The sequence below is a fragment of the Oncorhynchus masou genome, chromosome 9 (genome assembly GCF_036934945.1).
Source record: "Oncorhynchus masou masou isolate Uvic2021 chromosome 9, UVic_Omas_1.1, whole genome shotgun sequence".
NCBI lineage: Eukaryota > Metazoa > Chordata > Actinopteri > Salmoniformes > Salmonidae > Oncorhynchus > Oncorhynchus masou.
The window spans coordinates 22,471,820-22,485,828 of record NC_088220.1 but is presented as its reverse complement, the minus strand read 5'-3'; the positions used below and the strand labels follow the sequence as shown (position 1 = coordinate 22,485,828).

At 42.5% G+C, this 14,009-nt stretch overlaps 1 protein-coding gene across 6 annotated transcripts in view; it reads right to left on the bottom strand.

Moving 5' to 3' along the window:
* The window catches only part of LOC135545680 (mitogen-activated protein kinase kinase kinase kinase 4-like), a 136,752-nt gene that overhangs the window by 27,717 nt on the left and 95,026 nt on the right, over positions 1-14,009 (bottom strand). For 4 of the 6 annotated variants that reach the window (XM_064973467.1, XM_064973465.1, XM_064973469.1 and 1 more), the window contains 5 exons: positions 11,469-11,663; positions 11,064-11,178; positions 2,977-3,144; positions 1,130-1,273; positions 341-475 (listed from right to left, as the gene is read on the bottom strand). In XM_064973467.1, coding sequence (XP_064829539.1) covers positions 341-475; positions 1,130-1,273; positions 2,977-3,144; positions 11,064-11,178; positions 11,469-11,663 — 757 coding nt within the window. The remainder of the gene's footprint in view (positions 1-340; positions 476-1,129; positions 1,274-2,976; positions 3,145-11,063; positions 11,179-11,468; positions 11,664-14,009) is intronic. The other 2 variants (XM_064973466.1, XM_064973468.1) reach the window with 2 other exon arrangements.

The following is a 14,009-nucleotide window of genomic DNA, read 5'->3' as shown; positions in this document are numbered from 1 at the left end:
TCTAAATGCACTGTATGTGAGTAACTCATTTTTGACAAAGATTTCAGATAAAACCTTATAGTCCCAAGATTTTGAGATGTTGGATCTTAATTTGATCACCCTGTTGCAGGAGATTATTTTCCTGCTGTAGTAAACTGGCTCAATTTGCTCTATCTTGGCCAGGTCACAATTGTATATGATAACTTGTTCTCAACTGTCCTACCTGGTTAAATAAAGACATTTAAAAAATAAAATGAAGATCTAACATCTGTATAAGCCTGCCATGCAATAAAATGTAAGATTGATCCAACAAATCAGTAGTGATGCTATCATGATCTAAGGCCAGGTAGTGTATACTCACCGACTTTGTAGTGCACACATCCTTCCAGGTCCCCTACAGAGGTCCAGCCCTGCCTCTTCTCCACCTCTGGGTCATTCCGAAGGATCTTGTTCCGCAGCCAAGACAGGTAGTACAACCTCAGCTTGTTCTTTTTACCTGACAAATGGGATAGTGATGGAGTTTAGAGGACGACAAAGTTGGCTGCAAAAGTAAGTGCAAAAAAAATTTGAAGACAAGACTATACCTACAGGGTGGCTGGTAGCCTAGTGGTTAGAGCGTTAGGCCAGTAACCGGAAGGTTGCTGGATCAAATCACTGAGCTTACAAGGTCAAAATCTGTCGTTCTGCCCCTGAGCAAGGCAGTTAACCCACTGTTCCCCGGTGCCGTGGATGTCGATTAAGGCAGCCCCCTGCACCTCTGATTCAGAGGGGTTGGGATAATGCGGAAGACACATTTTAGTTGGACAACTTTCCTATTTGGTGAGTGTGCCTATACGAGTGGCACTGTGGTATAAGGCACTGCATCTCAGTGCTATAGGCGTCATTACAGACCCTGGTTTGATTCCAGGCTGTATAACAACCAGCCATGATTGAGAGTCCCTTAGGGCAGCGCACAATTGGCCCAGCGTCGTTAGGGTTTGGCCGGGGAAGGTCGCCATTGTAAATAAGAATTTGTTCTTAACTGACTTGCCTAGTTTAATAAAGGTTAAATAAAAATAAATAAAACATCTGTGTGTGTCTATTTCTGTGTGCGTGAGAGCGTATATACGGTAATGTATATTCTTGTGTATGGTAGCACTACGCTAACTACCTGAGATGGTGATGAGCACGTTGAGGCCCTCCAGAACGTCCATCTGTTGGAAGCGTCTCCTGCTGATCAGAGAGTAGACCTTCCCCTGACCGCTCCTGTCCAGCAGCCACAGACCATTCTCTGTCCCCACCAGCAGGTTCACACCTGGACCAACACACCACTGTGTTAGTCTCAGCATCACAAGCCTCAGCCAGCATAGTACCTGTCCCAAATGGCACCCTATTCCCTGTATAGTGCACTACTTTTGACCAGAGTCCTATGTGACCTGATTATAAGAAGTGTACTATATAGGATATAGTACAATTTGAGACACAGGCATACTGTACTATACACAAAAGATGACCATTCTCAAATATACCTCTATTGCTCATATACTCTAGAACCATTGTAAGGTACAGCTATTATCATATTACTGCAATACCTATCCAATCCTGACAATAAGTGTCTAGCAGATTGGGTGTTAATCTCGTTTTTTTACTGCTGCTCTTTAATTACTTGTTACTTTTATTTCTTATTCTTATCCATATTTCTTTGAAACTGCATTGTTGGTTAGCGATTCGTAAGTAAGGAAAACACCAGTCTCAACGTGAACATTGAAGAGGCCAACTCCGGGATGCTGGCCTTCTATAAGTAGAGTTGCAAAGAAAAAGCCATATCTCAGACTGGCCAATAAAATGAAAGATTAAGATGTGCAAAAGAACACAGTCACTGGACAGAGGAACTCTGCCTAGAAGGCCAGCATACCGGAGTCGCCTCTTCACTGTTGACGTTGAGACTGGTGTTTTGCTGGTACTATTTAATGAAGCTGCCAGTTGAGGACTTGTGAGGTGTCTGTTTCTCAAACTAGACACTCTAATGTATTTGTCCTCTTGCTCAGTTGTGCCCCGGGACCTGCCACTCCTCTTTTTATTCTGGTTAGAGACAGTTTGCACTGTTCTGTGAAGGGAGTAGTACACAGCGTTGTATGAGATCTTCAGTTTCTTAGCAAATTTTTCATATGGAATAGCCTTTCTTCATCAACAAAAGAAAGTCCTTTGTTTCTGGCCATTTTGAGCCTGTAATTGAACCCACAAATGCTGATGCTCCAGATACTCAACTAATCTAAAGAAGTTTTATTGCTTCCTTAATCAGAACAACAGTTTTCAGCTGTGCTAACATAATTGCAAAAGGGTTTTCTAATGATCAATTAGCCTTTTAACTTGGATTAGCTAACACAACGTACCATTGGAACACAGAGTGATGGTTGCTGACAATGGGCCTCTGTATGCCTATGTAGATATTCCATTAAAAATCAGCCGCTTCCTGCTACAATAGTCCTTTACAACATTAACAATGTCTACACTGTACTTGTGATCAATTTTATGTTATTTTAATGGACAAAAAATTTGTTTTTCTTTCAAAAACAAGGACATTTCTAAGTGACCCCAAACTTGTGAACGATAGTATATAGAGTGGGGAGAACAAATATTTGACACACTGCCAATTTTGCAGGTTTTCCTACTTACAAAGCATGTAGAGGTCTGTAATTTTATCATAGGTACACTTCAACTGTGAGAAACGGAATCTAAAATCCAGAAAATCACATGGTATGATTTTAAGTAATTAATTTGCATAACATTCACACTGATAGGGGCTAGGCCTAAATCGGCAGTGTATCAAATACTTGAAATCCCCATTGTATGTAAAAAAAAAGCCGTAAAAAAACGAAAATATATTTGTCCTACGAAGAGGGGTGGTGGTGGAGGGGTTAGTAATAAAAATACAAATACATAAAAAAATGCTATTATAAAGGTGTGTATCTAGGGGATAGGGGCTAGGGGTCGACTGGGTGTTAAACTGCTGCTTACCCCAAAGGCCAGCACAGAGGATCTCGGTGTTGAACTTCTTCTTGTACTTGCGGATCTCGGGGGTATCACTCTGGGGTTTGATGTTGGTGGGGTTCACATTGACCACGGAGCCCTTTCTGTGGCCCTCTCTCCTGATTGGGTCCTGAATAGCAGGTGGCCTGCCACTGGCTGGAGGGGAAAAAAATGCAATAAGAACCAATATTGTAATTTAAAACCATGGCCTGTAATAGCCACATCTGGTATCTGATTTGATATTAAATATGTACAGGAGAAAACCATATATGACAGAATACCTTCCTTCTTATTTTACAGTACGCTAACATATAAACATATGTTGAAGGAAATTTATGTTAAAAACCTCTTGAAACTAGGGGGCACTATTTTCATTTTTGGAAAAATAACATTCCCAAAGTAAACGGGATATTTTGTCAGGACAAGATGCTAGAATATGCATATAATTGACAGCTTAGGATAGAAAACACTCTAAAGTTTCCAAAACTGTAATTGTCTGTGAGTATAACAGAACTGATATTGCAGGCGAAAGCCTGAGAAAAATCCAATCAGGAAGGGACTCGTATTTAGAAAGCTCTGCGTTCCTATGCGTCCCTATTGAGCAGTGAATGAGATATCAACCAGAGTCCCTTTTCTATGGCTTCCCTAATGTGTCTAGTGTCACAATACATAGTTTCAGGCTTTTATTTTGAAAAATGAGCCTGAACGACAACATTGCGTCAGTGGTCAGCTGGAGGCTCTCAGAGTGTTTTGTGCGTAAAAGACAAATGCGGCAATTGTTTCTCTCTTTCCTACTAAGAAGCCACCTGTCCCGGTTGATATATTATCGAATAGATATTTGAAAAATATAAAAAATGTTTGCCATGTTTCTGTCAATATTATGGATCTAATTTGGAATATTTTTCGGCGTTGTCGTGACCGCAGTTTCTGGTGGATTTCTCAACCAAACGTGAAGTACAAATGGAGGTGTTTCGGCTATAAAAATAATCTTTATGGGACAAAATGAACATTTGCTGTCTAACTAGGAGTCTCGTGAGTGAAACCATCCGAAGCTCATCAAAGGTAAACAATTTAATTTGATTGCTTTTCTGATTTTCGTGACCAAGCTGCCTGTTGCTAGCTAGGCATAATGCTATGCTAGGCTATCGATAAACTTACACAAATGCTTGTCTTGCTTTGGCTGTAAAGCATAATTTCAAAATCTGAGATGACAGGGTGATTAATAACAAAAGGCTAAGCTGTGTTTCAATATATTTCACTTGTGATTTCATGAATATGAATATTTTCTAGTAATATTTTTTGTCCGTTGCGTTATGCTAATTAGTGTCAGTTGATGACAATTCTCCCGGACACGGGAGAGGGAGTTCCAAAAGTTAAGATAGTCTTTTTTTATAGACCAAATCATCCTCTCTGCCACAACAAATTAATTCACTGGCCTTGTTATGAAAAAAAGCCATCATTGATGCATTTAATCACCATTGTATTTATCTCTTTGAAAGAACTTCTAAGCCTATTCACAATGGCATTGAGCTGGATGCTGATTGGGGAAACTTGCTGAATGATTAAAGAAATTATAGTCAAAGTTTTTATTTTAGGATATTTACTGAAAAATAAGTCCTGGATGCTTTGCTAGCAATAGACAACAAGAAATCCACAGGGGTCTGCTTAACTGCTCTATTTTAACAAACCTAACGCAATTACACAATGGTCAACCTAAGCGCTGGCGGTAGCGCTATAGGTTTGGGGTGGTGTCAGATATATTTTAGCTATTTTCACAACCACAATTATCAGGTCAGTTGCTGCCGTCGGCGTGAAAGGGCTGGGTTTTGATGAATAAACAAGTTGTGGGTGTGTCGAGGCTTGGCCCCTCACTGGTCAATCAGATCGTGCTCCATGGCAAAATATGTGGTTGCTTTAAGTTGTGTATTTAAGGACTTTTATGTTCTGCCTTGGAATCAACTCCAATTCCAATGTTAGTCCGTTATAGTTTGTTAAACAGCTTACAGAAACTAAATAACAAAATGTAGACCTATCCCATCTTTGCTAAATATGTTAACTGGAATCTATTTGCAGTCAACATTGTTTTAAGTAATTTCATGGCTTCAATGTGGAAATATACAGTGTGCATAACATTCACACTGATAGGGGCTAGGCCTACAGTAAATAGCATTATGGCTGAGCATGAATAATGAATTCATAAATCCATTACTGACAAGGCCTAAAAAGAGAGTAAATAATGCAAATAAAATTTTAAACAACTTGTTTTAAATAGGCTATGTCTAAATACACATACAGCCACTATAATCGTTTCCTGTGGGCATGTAATACTAAAACTACGCAGAATATGGAGGGTTTTACATACATCCAAACTTTCCAAGGTGAATAAGAGTACCTCTTCCCAGCTGCCCACTGCACTGAGACCAGGAACGACTGTCACCACTGATAATTGATCATTTCAATAAGCAATTCTCTACTGCCCGGCCATGCTTTCCACCTAGCGACCCCAACCCCGGTCAACAGCTCTGCACCCCCCGCAGCAACTGGCCCAAGCCCCAAGCCAGCTTCTCCTTCACCCAAATCCAGACAGCTGATATTCTGAAAGAGCTGCAAAATCTGGATCCCTAAAAATCAGTTGGGCTCCTCACTTCCTAAAATCATCCACCGCCATTGTTGCAACCCCTATTACTAGTCTGTTCAACCTCTCTTTCATATCGTCTGAGATTCCTGAAGATCGGAAAGCGGCCGTGGTCATCCCCCCTCTTCAAAGGGGGAAACACTCTAGACCCAAACTGTTACAGACCTATATCCATCCTGTCCTGCCTTTCTAAAGTCTTCGAAAGCCAAGTGAACAAATAGATAACTGACCATTTTGAATCCCACCGTTCCTTCGCCGCTATACAATCTGGTTTCCGAGCTGGTCACGGGTGCACCTCAGCCACGCTCAAGGTCCTAAACGATATCTTAACCGCCATCGATAAAAGACAGTACTGTGCAGCCGTCTTCATCGACCTGGCCAAGGCTTTCGACTCTGTCAATCACCGTATTCTTATCGGCAGACTCAACAGCCTTGGTTTCTCTAATGACTGCCTTGCCTGGTTCACTAACTACTTCTCAGATAGAGTTCAGTGTGTCAAATCAGAGGGCCTGTTGTCCGGACCTCTGGAAGTCTCTATGGGGGTACCACAGGGTTCAATTCTCAGGCAGACTCTTTTCTCCTCCAAACGAGCTTCAATGCCATACAACACTCCTTCCGTGGCCTCCAACTGCTCTGAAATGCTAGTAAAAGAAAATGCATGCTCTTCAACCGATTGCTGCCCGCACCCGCCCGCCTGACTAGCATTACTACTCTGGACGGTTCTGACTATGTGGACAACTATAAATACCTAGGTGTCTGGCTAGACTGTAAACTCTCCTTCCAGACTCACATTAAGCATCTCCAATCCAAAGTTAAATCTAGAATCGGCTTCCTATTTTGCAACAAATCCTCCTTCACTCATCCTGCCAAACTTACCCTAGTAAAACTGACTATCCTACCGATACTTGACTTTGACGATGTCATTTACAAATTAGCCTCCAAAATTCGACTCAGCAAATTGTATGCAGTCTATCACAGTGCCATCTGTTTTATCACCAACGCCCCATATACTACCCACCACTGTGACCTGTATGCTCTCATTGGCTGGTCCTTGCTACATATTCATCGCCAAACCCACTGGCTCTTTGCTAGGTATAGCTCCGCCTTATCTCAGCCCACTGGTAACCATAGGAACACCCACCCGTAGCACACGCTCCAGCAGGTATATTTCACTGGTCATCCCCAAAGCCAACACCTACATTGGCCGCCTTTCCTTCCAGGTCTCTGCTGCCAATGACTGGAACGAATTGCAAAATCACTGAAGTTGGAGACATAGTTGAAGTCAGAAGTTTACATACACCATAGCCAAATACATTTAAACTCAGTTTTTCACAATTCCTGACATTTAATCCAAGTAACAATTCCCTGTTTAAGGTCAGTTAGGACCACCACTTAATTTTAAGAATGTGAAATGTCAGAATAATAGTAGAGAGAATCATTTATTTTAGCTTTTATTTCTTTCATCACATACACTCAATTAGTATTTGGTAGCATTGCCTTTAAATTGTTTAGCTTGGGTCAAATGTTTGGGTAGCCTTCCTCCTGACAGAGCTGGTGTAACTGAGCCAGGTTTGTAGGCTTCCTTGCTCGCACACACCTTTTCAGTTCTGCCCACAAAATGTCTATAGGATTGAGGTCAGGGCTTTGTGATGGCCACTCCAATACCTTGACTTTGTTGTCCTTAAGTCATTTTGCCACAACTTTGGAATTATGCTTGGGGTCCATTTGGAAGACCCATTTGCAACCAAGCTTTACCTTCTTGACTGATGTCTTGAGATGTTGCTTCAATATATCCACATTTCAAAAGAAATCAGCCAAGACCTCAGAAAAAATTGTAGACCTCCACAAGTCTGGTTCATCCTTGGGAGCAATTTCCAAATGCCTGAAGGTACCACGTTCATCTGTACAAACAATAGTATGCAAGTATAAACACCATGAGACCACACAGCCGTCATACCGCTCAGGAAGGAGATGCGTTCTGTCTCTTAGAGATGAACGTACGTTGGTGTGAAAAGTGCAAATCAATCCCAGAACAACAGCAAAGGACCTTGTGAAGATGCTGGAGGAAACAGGTACAAAAGTATTTATATCCACAGTAAAACGAGTCCTATATTGACATAACATGAAAGGCCAATCCCATTAAAAATTTGTGGGCAGAACTGAAAAAGCTTGTGCGAGCAAGAAGGCCTACAACCTGACTCAGTTACACCAGCTCTGTCAGGAGGAATGGGCCAAAATTCACCCAACTTATTGTGGGAAGCTTGTGGAAGGCAACCCAAAATGTTTGACCCAAGTTAAATGTTTTAATGGCAATGCTACCAAATACTAATTGAGTGTATGTAAACTTCTGACTCACTGGGAATGTGATGAAAGAAATAAAAGCTGAAAGAAATAATTCTCTCTACTATTGTTATGACATTTCACACTCTTAAAATAAAGTGGTGATCCTAACCGACCAAAGACAGGGAATTTTTACTATTACTATTAAATGCCAGGAATTGTGAAAAACTGAGTTTAAATGTATTTGGCTAAAGTGTATGTAAACTTCCGACTTCAACTGTATCTATAGTACTAAATCCATGTGTATGTATAGTGTGTGTCACGAATCCCGCCGAAGATGGTGCCTCTTCCTGTTTGGGCGGCACTCGGCTGTCGTCGTCGCCGGCCTACAAGCTGCCATTGATTCCCTTTCCTTTTGTTTCTGTTAGTTGGGTCTAATTGGTTACACCTGTTTTGAGTGTAGTTTTGTTTGTAGGCTATTTAAGGGCACTAGGCCCGCTGGTTATTGTGCAGGCTTGTTCTCTGTTTTATGGTGTTGGTTGATTATTGTGATCTCTATTTTTCCGGACAGTTTTAGTCCTGTTTATTTGGACGGGTTGTTTCATGCGCCCTTGTGTTTTGCATGTCCATTTTTTTGCTGTCATTGGAATAAAAGATACACGTACAGAACTACCTGCTCCCTGCGCTTGACTCCTCCACCCACCAATCATAGAAGTCATAACAGTGTGTATGTTATCATGTGTCTGTGCCAATGTCTATGTTGCTTCACAGTCCCCACTGTTACATAAGGTGTTTTTTAATGTTTTTTTAAATCTAATTTTACTGCTTGCGTCAGTTACTTGATGTGGTCATGGCTCTATGTAGTACTGTGTGCCTCCCATAGTCTGTTCTGGAATGTGAAGAGACCTCTTGTGGCATGTCTTGTGGGGTGTCTGAGCTGTGTGCCAGTAATTTAGACAGACAGTTCGGTGAATTCAACATGTCAATACCTCTCATAAATAAAAGTAGTGATGAAGTCAATCTCTCCTCCACTTTCAGCCAGGAGAGATTGACATGCACATTATTAGTATTACTTCTTTGTGTACATCCAAGGGCCAGCCGTGCTGCCCTGTTCTGAGCCAATTGCAATTTTCCTAAGTCTCTTTTTGTGGCACCTGACCACACAACTGAACAGTAGTCAAGGTGCAACAAAACTAGGGCTTGTAGGACCTGCCTTGTTGATAGTGTTGTTAAGAAGGCAGAGTATCACTTTATTATAGACAGACTTCTCTCCATCTTAGCTATTACTGCATCAATATGTTTTGACCATGACAGTATACAATCTAGGGGTTACTCCAAGCAGTTTAGTCATCTAAATTCGCTCAATTTCCACATTATTTATTACAATATTTAGTTGACTTTTCGGGTTTAGTGAGTGTTTTGTTCCAAATATAATGCTTTTAGTTTTAGAAATATTTAGGGCTAACTTATTCCTTGCCACCCACTCTGAAACAAACAGCAGCTCTTTGTTGAATGTTGCAGTCATTTCAGTCACTGTAGTAGCTGACGTGTATCGTGTTGAGTCATCCACATACATAGACACTCTGGCTTTACTCAAAGTCAGTGGCATGTCATGTGTAAACATTTTTTTAAAGCAAGGGGCCTAAAACAGCTACCCTGGGGAATTCCTGATTCTAACTGGATTATATTTGAGAGGCTTCCATTAAAGGACACCCTCTGTGTTCTGTTAGACAAGTAACTCTTTATCCACATTATAGCAGGGGTGTAAAGCCATAACACAATAACACATACGTTTTTCCAGCAGCAGACTATGATCGATAATGTCAAAAGCTGCACTGAAGTCTAACAAGACATCCCCCACGCCTGTCAGGTGATTTAAAGTATTGAGTGGGGACTTATTTGTGGAGGAATGTAACTGTTTTTCTGGGGGATTTTATTTGTGCTTCCCATGACTGTGTTTTTGTATTTTAATGTTTATATATACTGAACAAAAATATATACGCAACATGCAACAATTTTCAAAGATTTTACTGAGTTACAGTTCATATAAGGAAATCAATCAATAAATGAATTGAGTCCTAATCTATGGATTTCACATGACTGAGCAGGGTCGCTGTCATGGGTGGGAGGGCATAAGCCCACCCACTTGGGAGCCAGGCCCAGCCAACCATAGAAGGGCTTTATTACAGACATAAGTCTCCTCAGTTTCATTAGCTGTCCAGTTTGCTGGTCTCAAACATCCCACAGGTGAAAAAGCTAGATGTTGAGGTCCTGGGCTGGCGTGGTTACACACGGTTTGCGGTTGTACGGCGGGTTGGACAGTCTGCCAAATTCTCTAAAACAATGTTGGAGGCAGCTTATGGTAGAGAGATTAACATTCAATTCTCTGACAACAGCTCTGGTGGACATTCCTGCAGTCCGCATGCCAATTGCACACTCCCTCAAAAATGGAGACATCTGTGGCATTGTGTTGTGTGACAAAACTGCACATTTTATAGTGGCCTTTTATTGTCTCCAACACAAGGTGCACCTGTGTAATTACCATGCTTTTTAATATGCCAGGTGGATGGATTCTCGTGACAAAGGAGAAATGCTCACTATCAGGAATGTAAACAAATTTGTTCACAGAATTGGAGAGAAATAAGCTTTTTGTGCATATGGAACATTTCTGGGAACTTTTATTTCATCTCATGAAACATGGGACCAACAATTTACATGTTGCGTTTATATTTTTGTAAACGTGATGATATGTCAGTTTGAATATTTAATACATTTGGAAAAACATCTAAAAACCTGTTTTTCCTTTGACATTATGCGATATTGTGTGTAGATTGATTAGGAAAAAAACTATTTAATACATTTTTGAATAAGGCTGTAATGTATCAAAATTTGGAAAAAGTCAAGGGGTCTGAATACTTTCCGAATGCACTGTGTGTATATGTGCATATATATGTTGTATATATACAGGGCACATTTGTAACAGAGACCTAGGTTTAGAGACCACCCTAGCAGTGATTTACTAGAATGTCTGAGGGGCAGTTCTTGTGTAGAGTGGTGTGTGTGTGGGTGGGTGTGTGTGTGTGTGTGTGTGCGTGTGCGTGTGTGTGTGTGTGTGTGCGTGTGCTGTGCGTGTGTGTGTGTTTTGTTTGTTGGCACTCACTGGGACTGTGGCCCACTGGGCTCTGAGGGGGAGAGATCTGCAGCAGCCTGGGGTCTATGAAGGGAGTGAAGGAGGAGGACGAGATGCTTTTTCCTGGAGGACAGTTTACAGGTTTCTGCAAATGCATCCAAAATCAGAATTCATATCAATAAAACAACATAAAAAAACAAATGTCAGATTTCCAGTAGATTTCACATCAATCTTGATGGAATTTCACATCTACAATAGCTAGGTTATATCCCCTTAGTGGAGAAAGATACATTATCATCAAATAAAAACCCATTGCTCCAAACCACTTCAGTCTATAAACTATTACTCTTAAACATTCCATGACCTTCTGGAGAAGTTATAGCCTACTAATAGACATTCAGCATACAGAGAGTTCATAGCTACATGTGAACTCACGTCAGAATGTGGTCCTTGTATGCTCGGAGACAGGGGGTAGATGACGTCATGTGGGCCGTGCTGCGCCATGGGCTCATGGGCCGGGCTCTTCTGCAGGAGATCAGGGAGAAGGTAATTCTCATTGCATTCTGATCCTATAGCAATGAGCCTGTGTAGTGGCTGGCCACTCTTAAGGCCTGATGCCACGCTGCTCTGCTAAGAGAAGAGACACAGCAAACAGCAGTATAATGCCTCGTTACTAATGCTTGCCTGCCTGTCTGACGTGAGTCATGTAACTCTGTATTTACAGTGTCACAGCAGCACTGTGTGGAGGAACAAAAAGAGTGTCATATGGCAGGTAGGCACTGTTTGGGTTTCCATGACACTAAGTGTCCAATGACAGTCAAGGCGTTGTTTGAAGTGAAGTGGGAGAGGTAAACAAGCATATCAAGCCCTGCTTACACCATACCAAGTGGCATTGCATTCATTACTGGAGGTGGAGGAGGCTCTGAGGGGGCTGTGGGAGAGTAGTATCATCAATGGAGGTGGAGGAGGCTCTGAGGGAGCTGTGGGGGAGCAGCATCAATGGAGGTGGCGGAGTCTCTGAGGGGGCTGTGGGAGAGCAGCATCAATGGAGGTGGCGGAGGCTCTGAGGGGGCTGTGGGAGAGTAGTATCATCAATGGAGTTGGCGGAGGCTCTGAGGGAGCTGTGGGAGAGCAGTATCATCAATGGAGGTGGAGGAGGCTCTGAGGGGACTGTGGGAGAGCAGCATCAATGGAGGTGGCGGAGGCTCTGAGGGGGCTGTGGGAGAGCAGCAACAATGGAGGTGGAGGAGGCTCTGAGGGGGCTGTGGGAGAGCAGCATCAATGGAGGTGGAGGAGGCTCTAAGGGGGCTGTGGGAGAGTAGTATCATCAATGGAGGTGGAGGAGGCTCTGAGGGAGCTGTGGGAGAGCAGCATCAATGGAGGTGGCGGAGGCTCTGAGGGGGCAGTGGGAGAGCAGCATCAATGGAGGTGGCGGAGGCTCTGAGGGGGCTGTGGGAGAGTAGTATCATCAATGGAGGTGGCGGAGGCTCTGAGGGGGCTGTGGGAGAGCAGCATCAATGGAGGTGGTGGAGGCTCTGAGGGGGCTGTGGGAGAGCAGCATCATCACTGGGCACTGCTCTGCTCCATGTACAGATGGAGGATATTAATTTGAGCCAGTTTACTAAAGCAGTAAAATAATCATGTGAACATGTGAACATTCATAGACATTTTTGTAGGGGCTTTAAATAATGGAAAATCAAGTCTGAAATTTCAAAGTGGAAATTACAGTCGTGGCCAAAAGTTTTGAGAATGACACAAATATTAATTTCCACAAAGTCTGCTGCTTCAATGTCTTTAGATATTTTTGTCAGATGTTACAATGGAATACTGAAGTATAATTACAAGCATTTCATAAGTGTCAAAGGCTTTTACTGACAAGTACATGAAGTTGATGCAAAGAGTCAATATTTGCGGTGTTGACCCTTCTTATTCAAGACCTCTGCAAACTGCCATGGCATGCTGTCAATTAACTTCTGGTCTACATCCTGACTGATGGCAGCCCATGCTTGCATAGTCAATGCTTGGAATTTGTAAGAATTTGTGGGTTGTTGTTTGTCCACCCGCCTCTTGAGGATTGACCACAAGTTCTCACTGGGATAAAGGTTTGGGGAGTTTCCTGGCCATGGACCCAAAATATCGATGTTTTGTTCCCCGAGCCACTAAGTTATCACTTTTGCCTTATGGCAAGGTGCTTCATCATGCTGGAAAAGGCATTGTTCGTCACCAAACTGTTCCTGGATGGTTGGGAGAAGTTGCTCTCGGAGGATGTGTTGGTACCATTCTTTATTCATGGCTGTGTTCTTCAGCAAAATTGTGAGTGAGCCTACTCCCTTGGCTGAGAAGCAACCCCACACACATGAATGGTCTCAGGATGCTTTACTGTTGGCATGACACAGGACTGATGGTTTCGCTCACCTTGTCTTCTCCGGACAAGCTTTTTTCCGGATGCCCTAAACAATCGGGAAGGGGATTCATCAGAGAGAAAATGACTTTACCCCAGTCCTCAGGAGTCCTTTTGCAGAATATTAGTTTGTCCCTGATGTTTTTCCTGGAGAGAAGAGGCTTCAGATGCACTCACACCTGCCTGTTGCCATTCCTGAGCAAGCTCTGTACTGGTGGTGCCCCAATCCCGCAGCTGAATCAACATTAGGAGACGGTCCTGGCGCTTGCTGGTCTTTCTTGGGGCCCTGAAGCCTTCACAACAACTGAACCGCTCTCCTTAAAGTTCTTGATGATCCGATAAATGGTTGATTTAGGTGCAATCTTACTGGCAGCAATATCCTTGCCTGTGAAGCCCTTTTTCTGCAAAGCAATGATGACGGCACGTGTTTCCTTGCAGGTAACCGTGGTTGACAGATGAAGAACAATGATTCCAAGCACCACCCTTCTTTTGAAGCTTCCAGTCTGTTATTCAAACTCAATCAGCATGACAAAGTGATCTCCAGCATTGACCTCGTCAACACTCACACCTGTGCT